The following is a 24,484-nucleotide window of genomic DNA, read 5'->3' as shown; positions in this document are numbered from 1 at the left end:
CCCCATTTTACAGATGAGGAAACTGAGGCTCAGAGAGGCTCTGAAAAGTCCCATAGCTACTAAGTGACAGAGCTAGGATTAGAACCTAGTTCTGTCTGACTCCGAAGCCCAGGCATTTAACTGCTGGGCTATGTGCAGAGCACTGAGAGATATGGTAAGATTCATGGAAAGATGTCAAGCTGTATTGTTTGGAGAAAAAGAAAGAAATAGGTTATGAAGCAGTATGTGTTGCATAAACCCATTTATGTAAATATATATTTATAGATGCATAATAGAAGTTATCTCTGGGGAATGAAATTCCAGGGGGATTTTCACTTTCTACTTGTAGACACTTGGGTATTTATGTTACTCAGAATGAGCATGTGTCTCTTTTATAAGCACAAACATACTTTTTAAATTAAAAGACAAGTTCAGAACAATGTGTGTAGTGTGCTACCATTTGCTTTAAAAAGAGAAAGATTTTTTCATTGTATTTGCTTGAATCTGCATGAAATATCTCTGGAAGTATCCACAAGAACTTGATATCAGAGGCTTCCAATAGGAAAGGGACTGGGAGTTGGGAAGGAGACTTTTCACTTTTTTTTTTTTTTTTTAACCATGGGAATGAATCAGCCTTTCAAAAAAGTAAATTGAGATGGGGGGAGGGGGTGGCAGAGGGAAAACAGGGGACATCTGGGAAGGAAAACAGGAAAGAGATTAAGAATAGTCCTTCACAATTTAAAACCTTTTGACTGGCCCCTGTTCTCAGGGGTCCACATACCAGTGTTATGAGGCTCCCAAACAATAGGCAGCAGAATCAGACCAGCAAAGGCTTTAGATACTGGACTTATTAGACAAGAATACAACATATGTATGTATGATATGTTTAAAGAAATAAAAGGCAATGTCGAACATATGAGTGAAGGGCAAAAATATGTATTAAAATATTATATATATATATATAAAATCTGAAGGGCAGATTTGGTTGGGCACAAAACACGACTTCTGGAAATAAAAATATGATAATAATAACTATTAAAATTTAAAAGTCAATATATAGGTTTAATAGCATATTAGACACAGCTGAAATAAGCTAGTGAACTAGAAAATAGACTTAAAGAAATTATACAAAATATTTACAACACAGAGACCGTGAAACACAATCAAAGAGATACAAAGGCTAGAGCGAAAGGACTAATATCACTCTGGAACTAAAGTTCCAGAAAGAGAGAGGAGAGAATTGAGCAGAGGGAGTATTTGAAGATAGACAGCTAAGAATTTTCTAGACTTGATACAGGACGACAATTTACAGATTCAAAAAGCTCAGTGAATTTCAAAAAGTTTAAGTAAAAGTAATTCCACACCTAGACACATCATAGTGAAACTGCTCCACACCAATGATAAGGAGATCCTGGGCTTCCCTGGTGGAGCAGTGGTTAAGAATCCGCCTGCCAATGCAGGGGATACTGGTTCGAGCCCTGGTCCGGGAAGATCCCACATGCCGCGGAGCAACTAAGCCCGTGTCCACAACTACTGAGCCTGCCCTCTACAGCCTGCGAGCCACAACTACTGAAGCCCGCGAGCCACAACTACTGAAGCCCGCACACCTAGAGCCCATGCTCCACAACAAGAGAAGCCACTGCAATGAGAAGCCCGCGCACTGCAACGAAGAGTAGCCCCTGCTCACCGCAACTAGAGAAAGCCCGCGTGCAGCAACGAAGACCCAACACAGCCAAAAATAATAAATAAAATAAATTTATTTTTTAAAAAAAGGAGATCCTAAAAGCATTGAGAGGGGGAAAAAAATCTAACACTTTAATAGCACTGAAAATGTGCTACCACTGTTCTGAATGCTTTCCTTGTTAGTTCACTTAATCCTCATCACAACCCTGCGAGTTAGGTACTGGTACCATTATTGCCCCCATTTTACAGAAGAGGAAATTGAGGCACAGAGAGGTTAATCAGCTTGCCCAGTGTCATACAGCTAGTAAACCAAAGATCTAAGATTTAAATCCTGGCAGTCTGATTCCAGAGGCCACACCTTTAACTGCTAACGCTATAATGCCTGCCTCTCACAAAAAGACATTCTACCTACAAAGGAATGGTAGTTAGACTAACAGCTAACTTGTCAATAGTAATATGGAAGCAAAACATAGTAGAATAATATTTTCAATATGCTTAAGGAAAATATCAATTGTGCACCCACACAAAATATTTTTTGAGAATGAAGATAAAATAAAGATATAACTGATTTACAAAACAGAAATAGACTCACAGACATAGAAAATAAAGTTACGGTTACCAAAGGGGATAGCGGGGGCAGGGAAGGATAAATTAGGAGTTGGGGATTTACATATACCCACTACTACATATAAAATAGATAAACAATAAGGACCTACTGGGTAACTCAGGGAACTATATTCAGTATCTTGTAATAACCTATAATGGAAAAGAAACTGAAAAAGAACAGATTCAGTGAACTGAGTCACTTTGCTGTACATCTGAAATATTGTAAATTATACTTCAATTTTAAAAATGGTTTAAAAGAAAAAATAAAGATATCATAGAGAAAACCAAGAGAGTTATTGTTTTTCTTGATAATTTTATTTTTCTCAATAAACAAAATGTTAAAGGATGAACTTGAGGCAGAAGGAAGGAAAAATGATCCCAGATATAAAAGCTGAGATGTAGAGAGGAATTCTGAGCAAAGAAAATGATAACTATGTTGTTAAATCTAAACGAACACTGATTATATGAAACTATAATATTTGTGTAATTTGTGGGATTAAAAAAATAACTTAGGACCAACTTACTAGATAACAACAGCACATAAATTGGGAAGGTGCATGCTTGGAACTAAAGCATTCCCAGATCATCATATTACTTCAGAGGAAGATAAAGACAGTAACTTCCTTTATACTTTGATAGGTCAGGTATTTGTGTTAACATTTCTACAACAGCCACCAAAAGAATACAAACAGGGCATAGAGGGATAAAAAGGAATAAGAAAAAGTAATCAATCTAAAAGGAGGTAATAAAAGGGAGAAAGTATATAAGAAAATGCAGGATATATGCAAAACACAAAATAAGACAGTAGGAATAGAGTCAAATAAATCATAACTACAACAAATGTAAATGGACTAATATTTCAGATTAATGCAAAAATTATCAGAACTTTAAAGAAAGGAAACCCAATTATAAGACACTTATAAAACCTATTTATGAAACACAACAATGCAAAAAGGTTAAGAGAAAAAAATGGAGTAATATGTGAGTGGGCAAATACTAACCAAAATAAAGTTTTGTAGCTACACTAGTCTCAGACAAAACGAATTTTAAGGCAAAAAATAATTAGAGGCAAAGACCTCATTACATAATGATTAGCAATTTCACCAGAAAGCTATAACACCTCTAAATGTATAAGCGTCTAATAACATAATCTCAAAAAACATAAAAATTGACAAAGCTATGAGGAAAAAGACAAAACCACCACTATAACATGAAATTTTAATGTATTTCTCTAACTATTGCTAAATCTAGCTGACAAAATAATCAGTAAGGATAAAAAAGATTGAATGAAAACAATGAAGAAGCTTAACCTGTGTACATATATAGAACACTGTTCTTAATATACACATTCTTTTCAAGTATACATGTAACATACATGAAAATTAAGCACAACCTGAGCCATAAAGCAAATCTCAACAAATTTCAAAAGACTAGTATTTTTTAGACCAACACTGCCCAATTAATTACAAATGTGAGCCATAGGTGTATTTTTAAGTTTTCTAGCCACCTTAAACAAGGTAAAAAGAAACAAGTGAACTTCATTTTATATTTTACTTAACTCAAAATATCCAAAATATTATCATTTTAACTTGTAATCAATAAAAAACATTATTAATGAAATTTTAATTTCTTTTTTTCAGTGACTAAGTCACTGAAATCCTGTATGTATTTTACACTTACAGTACATCTCAATTTGGACTGGCCAGCTTTCTTTTTTTCTGCCGCGCCACGCAGCATGCGGGATCTTAGTTCCCAGGGATTGAACCCACGCCCCCTGCATTGGAAGCACGGCGTCTTAACCACTGGACCACCAGGGAAGTCCCCTGGCCAACTTTCAAGTACTCAGTAGACACAAGTGGATAGTGGCTACCACATCAGACGACTCAGATAAAGATCACTTTCTCAGACCACAATATGATTAAGTTAGAAAGCAATAACAAAAAGAAAAACATAGAGAAAGAAAGTAAAGAAAGAAACTCATATGAATGGAAATTAAGAAATACACTTCTAAATAACACATAGGCCAGGGACTTCCCTGGTGATCCAGTGGTAAAGAATCCACCTTCCAATGCAGGGAACATGGGTTTGATCCTTGGTTGGGGAACTAAGATCCCACAGCCGAGGGGCAACTAAGCCCACGTGCCACAACTACTGAGCTTGCGCACCTCAACTAGGGAGAAGCCCATGTGCCACAAGGAAAGATCCCGCATGCCTCAACGAAGATCCCGTCTGCCGAAACTAAGACCCGATGCAGCCAAAAAATAAATAAATATAAAATAAATAAATAACACGTAGGCCAAAGGAAAAATTTTAATAAAAGTTATGAAATACTGAGAATTGAATGATAATAAGAAAGACATATATTAGAGCGTGTGGATGGAGCTAACATCATCATTAGAGGTTCCTTTATAACTTTAAATGACTATTAGAAAGGAAAAAGATAGAAAATTAATGAACTAAGCATCATTCTTAAAATATTATAAAAATAAGAGAATAAATGGAAAGAAAGATGATACTGAAAACAAACATATAATGGAGAGGATCCACAAAACCAAAAATCAGGTCTTTGAAAAGACTAAAAAAAACCAATTCTCTGCCTAAGGAAAAGAGGGAAAGGACAACAAGACAATATTTAGAATGAGTAATCATGAGTGCACAGATATTAAAAAGATAAGAGGCTATTGTGAAATACTTTATGCCAACATGCAAGTAGATCTGAAAACTCAGATTAAATGGATACAATTCTAGAAAAATGTAACTTACCAAAATTGACTCAAGGAAAAAATTTTTTAAACTGAATAAACCTATAAGCATAGAATTAATTGAATCAGTAGGGAAGGAATCATCTTCCCTAAGGAAAACACCAGTCGAGACTTCTTTTTTTAACCAGTGATGCTACCGAAATGTTCAAAGAACAAATAATTCCAACTTTATACAAATTACTGCAGCAAATGGAAAAAGGGAAAACACTCTACAATTCATTCTATGAGGCTGCAAAACTGAATACCAAAACCTCACAAGGACACTATAAGAATAAATCATTTCAGGCCAGTTAACTCATCAACAGAAATACAAAATTTCCAAACCAAATATTATCAACATGAATTCAGAAAATATAAAAAAGATATAACGTGATCAATTTTGGGTTTATTCCAGAAATGCAAGATTGACTTAATATTTTAAAAACCCAACTCATTAAATTAACATTAGTAAGAGAATAAAAATCATATTATATCAAAAAATGCAGAAAATATACTTCTTAAAATGTACTGTCCATTCAGAATAACAAGCAGGTCAGGAATAGAAGGCAGCTTCCTTAACTTGATAAAGTATCTATATAAAAACAGAGCAAACATCACACTCATGGTGAAATGATGACCACATTCCCTTTGAAATCCAGAACAAGACAAAGTTCCCTGTTACCCTATTACTATTTCTATTCAATATTATACTAAAGGTCTTAGCTAGCACAGTAAGGAAAGGGGGTGGGGGAGATGTAAGAATTGGAAAGGAAATAACAAAACTCTCATTATTTGCAGGTTATATGACTACCTACATAGAAAACAAAAAAAATCCTAATAGGTAAATTGTATAAATTAATAAAAGATTTCTGCAAAATCAATTGCATGTTATATACCATCAATAGTTAGAAACTGCAATTTTTAAAAGTTACCATTTTATAATACATAAAAACATAAAGAAATAAAATCAGACAGTATGTGCTTTCTGATGGAAAGACCACACCACTACCTAAAAAGCAGTTGGCCCCAAAACTTTGAATCCAAATCTAATCAAAGCTCCAGGTTTAACCACCAGTTCATAGAAAATACAGAAGACAGAGGAACAGGTTTCACTATAACCACAGCGATGCAATAAGCTACGGGAAAAACAACCTAGTTTCTTCAAAAATGACTGCAAGAAAAACAAGATTGGAAACAGACCTATACGTTAAAAGAGGCTTACAAGGCATATCAACCAACTGCAACATGTAGATTTTACTTAGATCCTGACTTTAAAAAGACAAAGTATAAAAATAAATTATCATCTTTATGAAACTATTGGAAATTTGGATATTAAACAAATATTTGATATTAAGGAATTAAGGTCAACCTTTAGAGAAAATAATGCATGGTTGCTAGAGTTGGGTGATGAGTACAAGAGATTTCATTCCAGGCGCCGGTAATTTTTTTCTGTGAAGAGCCAGAGAGAAAATATTTTAGGCTTGCTGGCTATACAGTCTCCATTGTAATCATTCAACTCTGCCATTGTGGTAGGAAATCAGCCATGGACAATATGTTAACAAACAGTTGTGCCTGTGCTCCGATAAAACTTTATTTACTAAACCAGCTGAGGTGACCAAAGCATGGGTGATAACTTGCCAACCCCTGCTTAAAATTCAATCTACTTTTACATATATTTGAAATTTTCCATAACAAAAAATTATATATAGATACAGTATTTAGGAATAAATCTGAAAAAGATATGCAAGACTTTTATATGCAAGAACGTATAAAACTTTATTGAAAAACAATAAAGATGATCAAAATAAATGGAGGAATATACTATGTTCATAGATTGGAAGACTCAATATTGTAAAAATGTTAGTTCTGCTTAAAATGATTTACAGGTACAGTATATTTCCCATTAAGATCTCAACAGGTTTTTTCAAGTGTGGAAATTGACAAGCTGATTGTAAAATTTATGTGAAGGAGGAAAAAAAGTAAGAGTAAAGATCCTCCTGAAAATAACAAAATTGGGAGACTTTTCTTGCTAGATATCAAGAAGTATTAATAATTATAATTATATATTATAATATAATTATTATAATTAATTTATTATTAATTATAATTAATATAAAATATATGCATAAGGAAAGAAATTTTAAACAAGATGAGCATAGGGAGAACAAAACCAATCCCACATATATGGAGACTTGATTTATGACAGGGCTGGCATTGCATATAACTGGAGAAGGACAGAATTTTCAGTAAATGGTGTTGAAACAATTGGGTATCCATATAAAAAAGTGATATACCCCATATCACTCACAAAATCAATTCCAGGCAAATTATAGACCTAAGTGTGAAAGGAAACACAACACTACATAGAAGAACATCTTCATGACCTTGAGATAGGAAAGAGATTCCTTAAAAAGACTATACCTATTAGGATACATATAAATTAGGATACATTAAAATTAAGAATTTCTCCAGCAATTCTACCTCTTTTTAATTCCAATTCAATTCAACTTCCACTTCTGGGTATAGACACAAAAGAACTGAAAGCAGGGACTTGAATATTTGTATACCAATGTTCACAGCAGCATTATTTACAATGGCTAAAAGGTTGGAAATAACCTAAATGTCCATCAACAGATGAATGGATAAACAATATATGGTAAAGGCATACCATGGAATATTATTCAGCCTTAAAAAGGAATGAAATTCTGACGCATGCTACAACATGAACCTTGGAGACATTATGCTAAGTGAAATAAGTCAGTCACAAAAGGACAAATATTGTACAATTTCAATTATATGAGGTACCAAGAATAGTCAAATTCATAGAAACAGAAAGTAGAATAGTGGTTATCAAAGGCTGGGGGAAGGGGAGAATGGGGAGTTATTGCTTAATGGGTACAGAATTTCAATTTGGGAAGATGAAAAAGTTCTGGAGATGGATGGTGGTGATGACTGCACAGCAACGTGAATGTACTTAATGTCACTGAACTGTACACTTAAACATGGTTTAAAAGGTATATTTTATGTGATGTATATTTTACCGCAATAAAACAATTTTTAATAATTAAGAACTTCTACCCATCAACAGACACCATAAGGAAAGCAAAATATGAACCACACTTTGGGAGAATATATTTGCAAAACATATAGCTGACAACGGAAGAGTATCTAGAATACATAACGAACTCCTACAGATCAGTAAGGAAAAGTTAAAACCAAAAATTTTTTTTGGCAAGACTTAACCAGAAATGACCAGAATGCATGCAAAGATTCTTCTTAGTAATAGGGAAATGAAAATTAAGACAACATTGAGACACCATAGCATATCCCTATTTTGGCAAAAATTGAAGTCTGATAATATCAAGTGTTTGTAAAGATGTGGAGCTACTGGAATTTTGCACTGCTGGTGGGAGTACAAACTATTTGCAGCCATTTTAGAAAACATCTGGCACTGTTTAAGTTGAATATGTGTATACTCTATAACCCAGCAATTCCACTCCCAGGAATATTCCATGGAGCCACTCTTGCCCACGTGTACCAAGAAACATACAAAACTGTTCATCATAGCAGCACCATATGTAATAGCAAAAAACTGCAAACAACCCAAATGTCCACGTGGAGTCAAGGAATAAATAAATTGTGGTATATTCGTGCAATAGGATACTTACTGCCAATACTTAGGATATGTGTGAACTTGGGAAAGTTACTTAACCTCTCTGTGCCTCAGTTTTCTCATCAGTAAAATGGGGATAATACAAGTATCAACCTCATAGTGTTAATGCAAGGATCATTATCATTATTCAAGGCTCTTAGAACAGCGCCTGGGACTCAGCAAGCTCTCTCTATAAACTCTGATGTTGTTAAGTTTCCTTGGCTCCTGCCCCTGAGAGAGTCTCTCCCGGTACCTGACCAGACTTCAGTCTCTCCATTTCCCTTTAAGCAATGTTGTCCTCGATGATCTTTCCCACCTTCCTTCTCCCCTCTTGACCCCACCCCACCTACTGCTCTGCTCCTGCAATGCTCCAAGCTGCTCCCTGTCTCTGTACTTTTGCATGTGCTCTGCGCTCTTCCTAGTATGCCCTTCCTACCTTCTCTGCCTGCTGCACACCCACTTCCTTTGCCCAGATCCAGCTCCCACAGCCCCCTCCTGTGCCCTACCCTACCTCCAAGCCCTCCCACACACCCCTCCCTAGGGAAGACTCAATTGCTCTCTGGGTATCCAGAGTCTGCTAGGTGTCAATCTGAATCTCAACTCTGGTTACTTGTTTGTCTCCCCACACTGGACTTTGAGATCCTGGAGGAGCACTCCCTGTTTGCTGAACAAATAAAGCCCCATAAAAATCTAAGTCCCTTAGCCAGGCCTTTAGCATCCTGGCTCAGTGCACAGAGTGGAACTGAACAGGCCTGGATTCAAATCCTGACTCCACTGCTTACTTACTGCATGACCTTGAGTGAGTCACTTAGCTTCTCAGAATCCCAGTTTTCTTAATCAGCAAAACAAGGGTATTAACACTGACTTTTCATGCTATTGTGAGGATTAAACATGAGATGATGACCTATGCGAAGCTCCTGGTATACAGTAAGCACTTAAAGAGCTATTCTTAGGCTGTCCATCTGCTGGAGACATGCTCCTCCCTCTCACAACTCCTGATGCTTCGTAGCTGCAGATGGGGTACCTGAGTGTGGGAGCCTAGGTGGGGCCGGAGGAGCTGTGTGCCTCCCGAGCTGTGACAGGCAGAACAGGGGACACTGCCAGAGCTGCCCTCCCCATGTCCCCGCTATCCCATCCACTGAGTGGCTCCAGACCTAACTGACCACCGTGGGGATCAAATAGAGAAGAAAATGGCACTTCAACCAACTTCCCCACCCCCCCTCTAAGAGTCTCTATCTCACACCAAAAGAATACAACACAGCCAGCCTCTCATACCAGATTCCCAGCAGTTCTGGGGCCCAGCTGATTCCCACATTTCATAGAGGAGGCAACAAGATTCAGAGAAGAGACATCTCTCGCCTAAAGTCACTCCGTTGTAAGAAGCAAAGCCTGACCTTGAACCTGTCTATCTGCCCCTGACACGAGCCAAGCTGCCTCCAGGAGAAGGTGCCAGGGCCCTCAAAGGGGATGCAGATCAGCTGGGCACTATGCCCATGCTTGCCCACGCCCCACTCAGCCCTGTCCTCAACCACCTGCCCGTCCCTGTCACAGCCCAGCCTCAATTCTTCTCCTTCAGCTGGCACCAGTTGCCGTGGCAACAGGTTGTTTGGGAAGCTGTGGAATGATGGGGCTGTGCCGCAGAGTCAACGGATGGGGCCTGGAGGAGAGAGCAGCTGCGGGCTGCTTCCGGTCAAGGTGGGCAGGAACCTGGCTCCACCACCAAGCTCAAATACCCCCTCAAAACACTGCAGACCCAGGAATTCCAATTCCAGGCATCTGGCCCAAATAAATAATCTGAAATGGGGAGGAGCCAGATGCACAGGAGTGTTAACCCCGGCAGTCCTTAAAGCAGGACAAAATTGTATACATCAATAACAGGTAACATGTTTTAGTTTCTTCTTGTACCAGGCACTGTGCTAAATACTGAACACACATATGTGTCGTCTCATTTGCTCCTCACACCGCCCTGTGAGGTTAGCACTTTTAATACCCCCATTTTGCAGATGAGGAAGTTATACTCAGAAAGGTGAGGCCGCTTGCCTAGGTCACATTCAGAGAGTGGCAAAGCCAGGACTGAATGCCTGTCTGTCCGCCTGTGAGCTTTGTGCTCTTAACTTACATGACAGTGGTAGGAAATGAGAAGAGGAAGACCCAGCCCATCCTCTGGTCCTGGCAGTGCCTGTAGACCGCTATGATGCAGGGTTCAGGGAAAGCACAGATTTGCAAAATTGTATGTACCAACTGGGAAACACCTTCGAATACTAAAGCACTTGAAAATTAAAGTGTAAGTCCCAGAACAATGAGGCATGGCATGAACCTACTTATATATAAAAAGGTGCCTTCAATATACAGATGTTCATATATGTATAGAAGTTATAAAAAGGAGACTGGAAGGATGCTAACCATTAACAGCAGACAAAGGGCAATTGGGCCGGGAGGTATTAAACAGGATTTCCTCACTCTGTGTTAACAAATTCATTGTAAAACAATTTTTTTAATACCTAAAAAATCAAGTTATAAATTGTGACATGGGGCTTCCCTGGTGGCACAGTAGTTAAGAATCTGCCTGCCAATGCAAGGGACATGGGTTCGAGCCCTGGCCCGAGAAGATCCCACATGCTGTGGAGCAACTAAGCCTGTGCGCCACAACTACTGAGCCCACGTGCCACAACTACTGAAGCCCGCACACATAGAGCCCGTGCTCCGCAACGAGAGAAGCCACGAAAATGAGAAGCCTGTGCACCACAATGAAGAGTAGCCCCTGCTCACCACAACTAGAGAAAGCCCACGCACAGCAATGAAGACCCAACACAGCCAAAAATAAAAACAAATAAATAAATTAATAAAAAAAAATTGTGACATGCATGATCCCCTTTCTAGGCAAAGAAAAGACATATATGCAGAGGAAAAAAATGGAAGAAAGGACATATATCAAAATGTCAACAGGATGGAACAGGATAGAAAGCCCAGAGATAAACCCACACACATATGGTCACCTTATTTTATTTTTTTAATATTTATTTATTTATCTGGCTGTGCTGGGTCTTAGTTGCAGCACTCGGAATCTTTGTTGCTGTGTGTAAGATCTTTGTTGCAGCACGTGGGATTTTTAGTTGTGGCATGCAAACTCTCAGTTGCAGCACGTGGGATCTAGTCCCCTGACCAGGAATCGAGCCCAGGCCCCCTGCATTGTGAGCACGGAGGCTTAGCCACTGGACCACCAGGGAAGTTCCAGGTCACCTTATTTTTGATAAAAGAGTCAAGAATATACAATGGAGAAAAGACAGCCTCTTCAATAAGTGGTGCTGGGAAAGCTGGACAGCTACATGTAAAAGAATGAAATTAGAACACTCCCTAACACCATACACAAAAATAAACTCAAAATGGATTGAAGACCTCAATGTAAGGCCAGACACTACAAAACTCTTAGAGGAAAACACAGGCAGAACACTCTATGACATAAATCACAGCAAGATCCTTTTTGACCCAACTCCTAGAGAAATGGAGATAAAAACAAAAATAAACAAATGGGACCTAATGAAACTTAAAAGCTTCTGCACAGCAAAGGAAAACATAAACAAGACGAAAAGACAACCCTCAGAATGGGAGAAAATATTTGCAAATGAAGCAACTGACAAAGGATTCATCTCAAAATTTACAAGCAGCTCATGCAGCTCAATATCAAAAAAACAAACAGCCCAGTCCAAAAATGGGCAGAAGACCTAAATAGACATTTCTCCAAAGAAGAAATACAGATTGCCAATAAACACATGAAAAGATGCTCAACATCATTAATCATTAGAGAAATGCAAATCAAAACTACAATGAGATATATCATCTCACACCAGTCAGAATGGCCATCATCAAAAAATCTACAAACAGTGAATGCTGGGGAGGGTGTGGAGAAAAGGGAACCCTCTTGCACTGTTGGTGGGAATGTAAATTGATACAGCCACTATGGAAAACAGTATGGAGGTTCCTTAAAAAACTAAAAATAGAACTACCATACGACCCAGCAATCCCACTACTGGGCATATACCCTGAGAAAACCATAATTCAAAAAGAGTCATGTACCACAATGTTCAATGCAGCTCTATTTACAATAGCCAGGACATGGTAGCAACCTAAGCGTCCATTGACAGATGAATGGATAAAGAAGATGTGACACATATATACAGTGGAATATTACTCAGCCATAAAAAGAAACGAGGGCTTCCCTGGTGGCGCAGTGGTTGAGAGTCCGCCTGCCAATGCAGGGGATACAGGTTTGTGCCCTGGTCTGGGAGAATCCCGCATGCTGCGGGGCAGCTGGGCCCATGGGCCGTGGCCACTGAGCCTGCGCATCTGGAGCCTGTGTTCCGTGGTGGGAGAGGCCACAATGGTGAGAGGCCCGCGTACCGCAAAAAAAAAAAAAAAAAAAGAAAGAAACGAAATTGAGTTATTTTTAGTGAGGTGGATGGACCTCGAGGCTGTCATACAGAGTGAAGTAAGTCAGAAAGAGAAAAACAAATACCATATGCTAACATATATATGGAATCTAAAAAACAACGTTCTGAAGAACCTAGGGGCAGGACAGGAATAAAGACACAGACATAGAGAATGGACTTGAATGAGGACACAGGGAGGGGGAAGGATAAGTTGGGACAAAGTGAGAGAGTGGCATGGACATATATACACTACCAAGCGTAAAATAGATAGCTAGTGGGAAGCAGCCACATAGCACAGGGAGATCAGCTCAGTGCTTTGTGACCACCTAGAGGGGTGGGATAGGGAGGGTGGGAGGGAGACTCAAGAGGGAGGGGATATGGGGATGTATGTATATGTATAGCTGATTCACTTTCTTATAAAGCAGAAACTAACACACCACTGTAAAGCAATTATACTCCAATAAAGATGTTAAAAAAAAAAGAATATTAACTGTATCTTATAACTTAACATATACTAGGTTCTAATAGAATTTTGACATTATTAATAAACCTTGTTGCAATTACAAAAAAAATGTCAACAGGAGATAGCTGTGAATGTTGGCATTATGGGGATTTTTATTTCTTCCTTATTTTCTACGATAAACACATATTAGTTTTTTCATTAAAAATTAATGTTTTTGAGTGATGTCTGCAAAGACAATGTAATAGCACTTCTAATGTAATTATAGTACCAAATAGTGGTAAATCACACAGGCAGCTCATTGGTTCCAGTTCTACTAATTTGTTGTTTGGTCTTGACATAGTCACTTTACCTGTCTGAGCCTCAGTGCCCACAACATTAAAATGGGTATACATCATTAGCATCTACCTTGTATGGTTGTTAGGAAGATGGAAGATAAAGAGCTCTGGAATATACCCAGCTCATGGTAGGCAGGCCAGCTGCTATTACTGCTGTGATGCTAGCGGGGAATGTGCACAAGCAAGCAGCCCAGCAAGCTCTCCAGACAGACTGCCTGGGTCTGCATCCTGGCTCTGTCATTTACCAGCTGTGGGACCTTGGGCCTATAACCTTACCTCTCTGGGCTTCAGGTGAAGACTAAACCAAAAGCACTTAGCACAGAATACATATTCAATCAATGTGATAAAAATTTAACTATGTGACTACTATATATAAAATAGATAACCAACAAGGACCTACTGTATAGCACAGGGAACTAACTATACTCAATATTTTGTAATAACCTATAAGGGGAAAGAATCTGAAAAACAATATATATACATATATATGTGTATATATATATATGTGTATATATATATATATCACTGAATTGCTATGCTGTACACTTGAAACTAACATGATATTGTAAATCAAATACTTAAATAAAAATTCAACTATGTGAGAAATATACATCAAACACAGGTAATGCCATCTTCTGCCTTTGGTGTACCAACATGTTAGCTATGATTATTTATAAAATGACCAATATTACTATCAGTAAAAGAACAATGGAAAGGGAAGCAGTGAATACAGGGAACACAGCCAAGCACTGCCTCCCTTGCTGTGTGAGCTTAGAGAAGTTTGATAACTTCTCTGAGCCTCAGTTTCCCCATCTGGAAATACAGGGCTAATGCCTGTCTCATAAGGCTATTATAACACTCAAGGAAAAGCAAATTTAACATAAATGGATTTACCTTGTGCCTTATGCTAGGCATGTTAGTTTACACCATCATCTCATTTAACCCTCAAAACCAGGGGTCCTCATCCCCCGGCCACAGACAGGTATTGGTCTGTGGCCTGTTAGGAACCAGGCTGAACAGCAGAAGGTGAACTGCGGCTGAGCGAGCCAAGCTTCATCTGTATTTACAGCCGCTCCCCATTGCTCGCATTACCGCCTAAGCACCGCCTCCTGTCAGATCAGCGGTGGCATTAGATTCTCATAGGAGCATGAGCCCTACTGTGAACTGCGCATGTGAGGGATCTAGGTTGCGCACTCCTTATGAGAATTTAATGCTTGATGATCTGAGGTGGAGCTGAGGCGGTGATGCTAGCACTGGGGAGCGGCTACAAACACAGATTATCATTAGCAGAGAGGTTTGACTGCACAGAGACCATAACAAATCAATTTCTTGCAGACTCATATCAAAACCCTATCAGTGAGTGGCAAGTGAAAATAAGCTAAGGGCTCCCACTGATTCTGCATTATGGTGAGTTGTATAATTATTTCATTATATATTACAATGTAATAATAATAGAAATGAAGTGCACAATAAATGTAATGCACTTGAATTATCCCGAAACCATCCCCTAACCCCGGTCTGTGGAAAAATTGTCTTCCATGTAACTGGTCCCTGGTGCCAGAAAGGTTAGGGACTGCTGCTCAAAACAACCCCATTGGGGCTTCCCTGGTGGCACAGTGGTTGAGAATCTGCCTGCCAATGCCGGGTTCACGGGTTCCAGCCCTAGTCTGGGAAGATCCCACATGCCATGGAGCAACTAAGCCCGTGCGCCACAACTGCTGAGCCTGTGCTCTAGAGCCCGTGAGCCACAGCTACTGAGCCCCCGTGCTGCAACTAATGAAGCCCACACGTCTAGAGCCTGTGCTCCGCAACAAGAGAAGCCACCGCAATGAGAAGCCCGCTCACCTCAACGAAGAGTAGCCCCCGCACCACAGGTAGAGAAAGCCCACGCGGAGCAACAAAGACCCAACACAGCCAAAAAATAATAATAATAATAAAATAAATTTAGGGCTTCCCTGGTGGCGCAGTGGTTGAGAGTCCACCTGCTGATGCAGGGGACACGGGTTCATGGCCCGGTCCGGGAAGATCCCACATGCTGCAGAGAGGCTGGACCCGTGAGCCATGGCCACTGAGCCTGCATGTCCGGAGCATGTGCTCCGCAACGGGAGAGGCCACAACAGTGAGAGGCCCGTGTACCGCAAAAAAAAATTAATAATATAAATAAATTTAAAAAAATATAGGATGTGGATGTGTGTAGGTTATACGCAAATACTATGAAAAAAAAACCATTAAATTGGAATTAGTATTCCCTTTTTACAGATGAGGAAACAGGTTAAAAAATATTCCAGGGTCACTCAACAAGGAAGTGGGCAGAGATAAGATTTCAATCCAGGACTCACTGACTCCAAAAGATAATGATGCCCTTCCTATCTCAACCTTTCAGACTCAACCTACCAGTTTGGGGCAGTCTCCTGGGCTGGATTCCTCTGCCTGGTCCTGGCTGGAGTCGTCTGGGCATCTGTCAGTGCCCTGGTCCTGGGCATGGGGCACCGGGCTCCTTCTCAACTGTTTAGCACACTTGGATCTTCTCTGCCCCGTGCATGGGCCTGAGCTAGCCTTGCTGGCTACAGGCTGCAGGGCAGCAGCGAGTCCGTGTCCTGGCATCCCCCCAGACACTGGCCGAGCCTTGACCTCCAACTCCTCCTGGTTGTGTGAGGTGGCAGGGCCATCACCACCGCCAGGCCCCACGATGTGTCCGGCTTCTTGCTGCTCTGTGGAAGCCTTTCCAGACACTCCCAGGCACAGTACAGGGCTCTGTGGAGGATCCCGGGCAGCTGGATGAAGGGACTCGCCTCCACTGGGCAGTGGGGACCTGACAGGGTCACAGGGGCTGCCTGGCTGGGTCCTGCCCTCTGCAGTGGGCAAATATTCAAACTTCTCAATCCCTGAGGCACAGCTCATCCAACTCCCACCTGAATCTCCAGGCCCACACCCAGTGTCCTTGCAAGAGAGAGGACTGCAAGGGCCTCCCAAGGACTCCACGTCAGCACCTTGGGGGGAGTCTCCCACAGACTGGGGTTTGTCCCCACCAGGGCTCTGACCAAGCCACAAGAAGTCATCAGCCCCCTCCTCATCCTCTGAGGGGGCCTCAGACCTCCTGCTTTTCTGTCTTGTTCCCACGGACACACTACAAAGATTCCTGGGCCAGCTTCCAGCTAAGATGTCGTGCATTGTAACCTGGAGCCGCTTGGAGGCCTGAGCCCTCCTGTGGGCAGGCACTGTGGGCAGCTGGATGTGGAGCCTGGGGCCGGGCACCGAATCCTGGCTCTCTCCCATAGCTTGCAGCCCCAGGACCACCAGGTGGGCCTTGGCCTCCAGGCTAGTCCCAGGAGCACCCACTACCTGGGAGCTGGCACCTTGCTGAGCCTCTTCCCTGAGGACCCTCTTCCTGCTGCCCACCCAAACTGGGGCCCCAGAGCTCTCTGCTGGCAGGTCTGGTGCCAGGCCTACCATGGAGTTGGTTTCTTCCATATCCTCCTGGAAAAGCCCACAGCTGTTGTGGAGCCTGAGAACGGGGTCCTCTGTGCTGGAACCCTCTGCAGCTGCCTCCTGAGACATGTCTGCCCACCGACAGGGACCCAAAGAAGGCAGGCCCTGTGAGGAGACAGAAAGGGACTTCATCACGGAGTGTCTGACCCGCCAGCCCACTCAGGACTCCAGGCCAGTGGGAACCTGGGAAGCTGCCTCCCTTACAGGTGGCACCTCCAGGTACCACTGATGTAAGCACCCCAGGTGAGGGAGGGGAGGCCTGTCTCCAAGCAGGGTTGAGCTACGGCCACCTTTAAGGTCTTCCCCTCTCTGGGAGTTCACACTTTTGCTTAAATGGGCCATAATAACAGCAGTTATCATTTACTAATTAGTTACTTCTGTGCATTATTTCATTTCATGCTGGCAGCCACAGGTGAGGAAACTGAAATTCAGTGACTCGCCCAAGGACACGCGCAGATAAGAAATGGAAGAGCCTGGATTCTCTCCCCAACAGAAAGCCCAGCCCTTAAACCACTCTGAACCAAGCAGACACGTAATGACGTTAATTCCCATCACCCTGACCGCCCCCCGCCTCACATCGGGCCGGGTGTGACAGATACTCCAGTCAGGTTCCCAGGCCTGACCCGGCAGTCCCCCACCGGCCTACACGCTCTCACCTGGGGTCTCTGGGGTCCACCTCTCGGGGTTCCACCCCCAACTGTAAAGGGCCTGAGAACACGTGAGGCGGGCAGCCCTGAGGGAGGGATGGGGGCGGAGTCTGTTGATACGCAAAGGGCGGTACCCCAGGCGTGCTGGCGTCCGTGTTCCGGCAGAGGACGCTCTCCCCCACCGAGGGCTTCCCGGAGGAGGTGCCTGGTGACAAAGGACCTTGAATGCCTACCTGCCTGCTTGCCTGCCTGCCTGAGAGTTTAAACTTGTTCATAAGGCGATGGGGAGTTACTGAAAGTGCCTGAACCTCTAGAGGAGTGTCAGAATCAGATCTAGATTTTTGCTCAATTATTTATTTTAATTATTGGTATCTCAAATATAATTCATATAGATGAGAATGCACACCCGATGCAATGCGCAACAGAGAGATTAGAAATAAAAAGCTAAAAATGTCGTCTCATTCCCCAACTCTTGGGAGCAACCTTCCTTCCTTCCTTCCTTCCTTCCTTCCTTCCTTTCTTTCTTTCTCTCTCTTTTTAAAAAATTCATATAACTATGAATAATATACTCATGCCTCTGTTACTTGGTTTATTAATGTTAACAGTATCTATTGACTACCTGCTGTGTGATTTCATTAATCAACCTTTCCCCCTTTCTCTTCCCAGTTTTTGTTTTTATATTTATCTTTTTTTTTTTTTTCCATTGGTTGCTGTTACAGTCTTCTCTCTGTATGGGGGATTCGGTTTCCCAGCCCCCAGGCGTACCAAAATCCCGAATGCTCAAGTCACTTATATCAAATGGCACAGGGGCTTCCGTGGTGGCGCAGTGGTTGGGAGTCCGCCTGCCGATGCGGGGAACGCGGGTTTGTGCCCCGGTCCGGGAGGATCCCACTTGCCGCGGAGCGGCTGGGCCCGTGAGCCATGGCCGCTGGGCTTGCGCGTCCGGAGCCTGTGCTTCGCGGCGGGAGAGGCCACAGCGGTGAGAGACCCGCGTACCGCAAAAAAAAAAAAAAAGGCACAGCATTTGTATATAACATATGTACCTCTTCCCAAATACTTTGTCATCTCTAGATTATTTATAATACCTCGTAGAATGTAAATGCTGTGTAAATATTTTGCATGTGCCCAGCAAATTCAAGTTTTGCTTTTGGGGACTTTCTTGAAAATTTTTAAAAAATATTTTCCATCTGACGTTGGTTGAATCCAGATCTGGAACCAGAACATATGGAGGGTCAACTGTATCCGTTTAAATAATAGTCTTAAATGTCTGTTTCTTCTTTAGATTGTATCTCTTGACTCTCCCGTGTGAAATGAATAATTTCCCTTGATTTCCCCTCCCCCCTTCTGCCTTCCTCCATCAACTCAACCTTAACTTTTGCTTTAAGGTTGTTAGCATGTACATTCTCTCTTGTAAACATAATTCAGTTTGCCATACTTTGCCTGTATGTATTTCTTAACATTGAAAACCAAATGACATTTATAACATTATGACTATGTAAATACTTTCATTTCAGAACCAGGGATTTGATAGACCTCACTGAGAGGGAGATGGAATTCCCCAGCACTGAACCTATGACATGTGAGGCTGAGAAGCTTCCAGGTCAATGAATTACTACACCCAGTTAGAATGAATACATTTAGATATATGTAGATTAACATGGATGTATCTCAAAGACATAATGTTGAATTAAAAAAGCAAATGTTAGTGAGGGAAACTGAGTGCTGGGTATATGGAAACTCTCTATACTAATCTTCAATATTTTTCTTTAAATCTAAAACTCTTCTAGAAAATAAATTTTAATTAAAAAAAAAAAAGGGAAGTTGTAGCGTGATCCATATTGAAAACTCTCATGATATGGCTGCCAGGGTCACAAATGAGCTAAGAGTTGAGATTGGATGTCACCAATGACCACAATTACTGCTCTAAAGAAAAAAAATTTTGGAGTGAGATGACCTCCCACTATGGAATGTCCTGGCCATGATAGCAGAGACATGGACCAGGACCCCTAAGACCAAGTGGACTGTTATTCTGGTCCATTCAGATAATGGATGTCTCCCACCACTGGGCAAAGAAAGGGGGAATGAAGGTACCACGTGGCATAGAGGATAAAAGGACAATGGTGGCTAATACAAATAGTGCTACTTCAAGCCAGGGACTGGTCTAAATCCTTAACCTATATTAATCCTGTGTTTATCTCTTTTAATTTACCTATATTAATTCTTACACCAAGTCTAAGAGGTAAATACTGTTATTATCCCTATTTCATTTTTTTAAATGTATTTATTTTATTTTTGTCTGCGTTGGGTCTTTGTTGCTGCGCGCAGGCTTTCTATAGTTGCAGCGAGCGGTGGCTACTCTTCGTTGCGGTGCGCGGGCTTCTCAATGCAGTGGCTTCTCTTGTTGCGGAGCACAGGCTCTAGGCACGCGGGCTTCAGTAGTTGTGGTTCACGGGTTCTAGAGCGCAGGCTCAGTAGTGGCGCATGGGCTTAGTTGCTCCGTGGCATGTGGGATCTTCCCGGACCAGGGCTCGAACCCGTGTCCCCTGCATTGGCAGGCGGATTCGTAACCACTGTGCCACCAGGTAAGTCCCTAGGTTTTCTACTCCTTATGACATTTGGTGAAATTCATTGGAAAATTATATGGTACCATTTGGTGAATAAGACATTTTACTACTACGTTGATTTATTAAATGACTATTGGTTTGTTCAGTTCTATTTGTTTTTGAAACAATTTTAGCAATTTATATTTTCCTAAAATTTGTCCATTTTATCAAGGTTTTCAAATGTAATGGCACAAAGTTGTCCATGGTATTCCATGATTCAAAAGATCTCTGTTGTATCAGAGTTATATTCCCCTTTTCATTCCTAATAATGTTTATTTGGGCTTGTTCTCTTTCTCTCTCTCCTGATCAGTCTTTCTAGGGTGTTTTTCAAAGAATTAGACTTTTGTTTTGTTTGTTATCTCTGTTTTTTTTTGTTGTTGTCATTATATATATACATATATATATACATATATATATGTGTATATATATATATTTTTTTTTTTTTTTTTTTTTTGGCCACACCACACAGCTTGTGGGATCTTAGTTCCCCAACCAGGGATTGAACCTGGGCCCCAGAAGTGAAAGTGCCGAGTCCTAACCACTGGACCACCAGGGAATTTCCATTGTCATTATATTTTCTACTTCCTTATCTTCTGCTCTTTCTTTCATTACTTGATTTCTTCCACTTCCTTTGGTTTACTATTGTTCTTTTAATTCCTTCTTAACCTGAACCTTCAGCTCATTTTAAAAACTATTTTTATTCATAATTAATTCATTTAATGCTATACATTCTTCTCTAAGTACTTCTTTAGCTGCATCCTACAAGCCCTCATAGGTAATGGTGATGCTTTTAACGTCATTCTGCTCTAAGTATTTTATAATTTGTTATAATTTACTCTCTTATTCATGGATAATTTAGAAGTTTATGTGTACATTTAGGGTTCAAATAAATGAAAAAATTAAAGCTACCTGTTTTTATTGAAAATAAATGTAATTTTACTGCATTGTGATGAGATAAAACGGTATATAATGTTGACTTTGAGAAATGTTTAAGATTTCCTTTGTGAGCCGTTAATATTTGTTGTGTGCTTCAACTACTAAGCCCGAGTGCCACAACTACTGAAGCCCACACGCCTAGAGCCCGTGCTCCGAAGCAAGAGAAGCCACCGCAATGAGAAGCCCGCACACCTAAACAAAGACCCAATGCAACCAAAAATAAACAAATAAATAAAAATAAAATAAAATAAAGTTTAAAAATATTTGTGTGCTTGAAATAATGTAAATTCTCAGTTTAGTGGGGTAAGCTTTTCTTGCCTCTTTATATAAGGTTTATAACCACATTTTCAAATCCATAGTAATCTATAGTAATCTGAATCTGTAGAAATCAGCGTTCAGTGCACAAAACAGAAACCACTCCAGGTATTTTAAGCAAAATGAGCATTAAGTTTTTACAGAGTCATTGGAAGGGCTGTAGGAGTGCACTTGAGGCTGAGTCTCTGGGATGCTATCTATCGCTAGAACCACGTTTATGATGCACTGTTGTAACAAGCCAAAGAGTGGGACACCAGCACTGCCAACACAGACACTGCTTCCTAACATTCACAAAACCAGAGGCCAGTCACTGACACAGAAAAACTCGATGGCTCTAGGATTGTGCTTGTAAGCAATAACAGCCCAAGGAAAAGGACAATGATCTCTGCCTCTCATCCACTTTCTAGATCTTGCACTGTGGCACCAAGTGGTGGAAACTAATCCACATCTGGAACACTAGCTGTAAGAGACTCTGGGAAACAGTTTTTAGCTTTCCATCCTCTGCACACGAGGGTGTGGGAATAGATGCCGAGTGAGTCCTTCCACATTTTCCTCTATGATATATTAATTTTTCATCTACTTGATCTATCAGTTTCTGAGAGGTGTGTTTTTAAATCTCACACCATTATTGTGGACTTGTCAATTTCTCCCTTTACTTCAGTACGTTCCTGCTGTATATACCTCAAAACACTTTTTAAAGTGCATACAAATTCATAAATAATTTTAAATCTTTTTAGTACATTATAACTTTCATCAGTGCCAAATGTTCTTTCTTCTTATTAATGTTATTTTGCTTTAATTCAGTTTTTCTGATATTAATATGAATACATTTCTGCCTTTCAGTGAGTATTTACCTGGTGTAATTTTTCTATTATTTTCAACCTTTACGTGTAGTTTTGCTTTTCACTATTCGTCTTGTAAACGGCATATAGTTAGGCTTTAGAAATCCAATCAGAGCCTCTTGTCTCCCATTAGTGCGTTTTACCTATTCATATGATTGGGACGACTGATATATTTGGTCTTATTTCTACCATTGCTCTTTATGCTTTCTTATCACGAATTCTCTGCTTTCTTTTTATTCCTTTTGCTTTCTTTAGGACTTGTCAAATTATACTTACCCCCTTTATTTTCCTCCACCAGATTGGAAATTATATTTTTCTATTTCTAAACTTTAACAGTTACCCTTAAATTTATAACATATGAACTTTCATTTATATTTATCCAAGAAAGTCTACATTGACATTTTTGTTCTTCTCCCGAGTAAGACAATGTCCTTTAACATGATTTCACCCCTCCTAAAACATCTCCATTTCTTTGCTATTTTAATTTCACCCTTTTTCCCCTTTCTTTTAAGACATATAAAATTATTCTTTAACTTTTATACAGTCAATACTTGCTTCAATTTATCACCAGGATTTACTTTTTTTTTTTTCCTCTCAGATGCTTCTTGCATTGAACCCATAGAAGTGAAACTAGAGATGGTGTAACCACATGGGAGGATGCAGACAGGATGCAGGCGTCAGATGGTTTCTTTAGAAAATATCAATTGAACATTTGCTATGGGTCAGGACTTTCTGTATATTACCTCATTTAATATTCTCATCAGCACTATAAGGCATCATTATTCACTTTGTACAGAAGAGGAAAGCTGAGGTTCAGGTAGGTGAGGTAACTTCCCTAGGATCATGCACAATCTGAAGAGAAGTAGAGCTGGTAGTTCAACCTCAAGTCCAACGCCAAGGAAAGAGTATTTTGGTTTCCGTGAGGGTTTTTTTCCCCCTGCTAATAAGTCATTTCTCTTGGAATAATTTCAGGCTCCCAGAAAAGTTACAAACATAATATAATACATAATTAGTTTTATCATAGTCATTGGGTATATAGTACAGATTCTCATCACTGGTCCATACAAGGCCTCCCTTAAATTGCTTATGAATTTATGTATTTATTTTAATAATATAAAACAATCCATGGAGCCACTGCCCAATATGAAAAATAAAACACTGATAAGAACTTGCATCTACAATCTGGTCCTCCACACTTCAATCCACCCAAAGTGAATTTGAATCCTGTGTTCAGTGTTCTCTTGATTTCTTTTTTATGTAGTTTTATCAAATCTATATCTATTTCCCAAAAGTATATATTTTTCTAGTATTCAATTTTTATAAAAAGGGTACCAGTTGAGTGTGCTGTTTGGCGATATACTTTTATTTTAATTAACTAATTAACTTATTTATTTATTTTTGGCTGGGTTGGGTCTTCGTTGCCACACGCGGGCTTTCTCTAGTTGCGGTGAGTGGGGGCTGTTCTTCGTTGTGGTGCTCGGGCTTCTCAATGTGGTGGCTTCTCTTTGTTGTGGAGCATGGGCTCTAGGCGCATGGGCTTCAGTAGTTGTGGCATGCAGGCTCAGTAGTTGTGGCTCTTGGGCTCTAGAGCTCAGGCTCAGTAGTTGTGGCGCACGGGCTTAGTTGCTCCGCGGCATGTGGGACCTTCCCTGACCAGGGCTCGAACCCGTGTCCCCTGCATTGGCAGGCAGATTCTTAACCACTGTGTCACCAAGGAAGTCCCCCTGGTGATATACTTTTTTTTTTTTTTTTTTTTTTTTTTTTTT

General features: G+C 40.5%; 1 protein-coding gene across 1 annotated transcript in view; it reads right to left on the bottom strand.

Annotated features, from left to right (window-relative positions):
* The window catches only part of SPOCD1 (SPOC domain containing 1), a 28,816-nt gene extending 11,372 nt beyond the window's left edge, over window positions 1–17,444 (bottom strand). The window contains exons 1-2 of the mRNA XM_029229974.1: window positions 17,337–17,444; window positions 16,281–16,640 (exon numbers count right to left, since the gene is read on the bottom strand). Of these exons, the coding sequence (XP_029085807.1) occupies window positions 16,281–16,640; window positions 17,337–17,444 (468 nt within the window). The remainder of the gene's footprint in view (window positions 1–16,280; window positions 16,641–17,336) is intronic.
* Window positions 17,445–24,484: the final 7,040 nt, after the last annotated feature.

The sequence above is a fragment of the Monodon monoceros genome, unplaced genomic scaffold (genome assembly GCF_005190385.1).
Source record: "Monodon monoceros isolate NGI ecotype Baffin Bay Population unplaced genomic scaffold, NGI_Narwhal_1 Super_Scaffold_18, whole genome shotgun sequence".
NCBI classification, from domain to species: domain Eukaryota; kingdom Metazoa; phylum Chordata; class Mammalia; order Artiodactyla; family Monodontidae; genus Monodon; species Monodon monoceros.
Note: the sequence above shows the minus strand (reverse complement) of the source record. Positions and strands in the feature narration are given on the sequence as shown.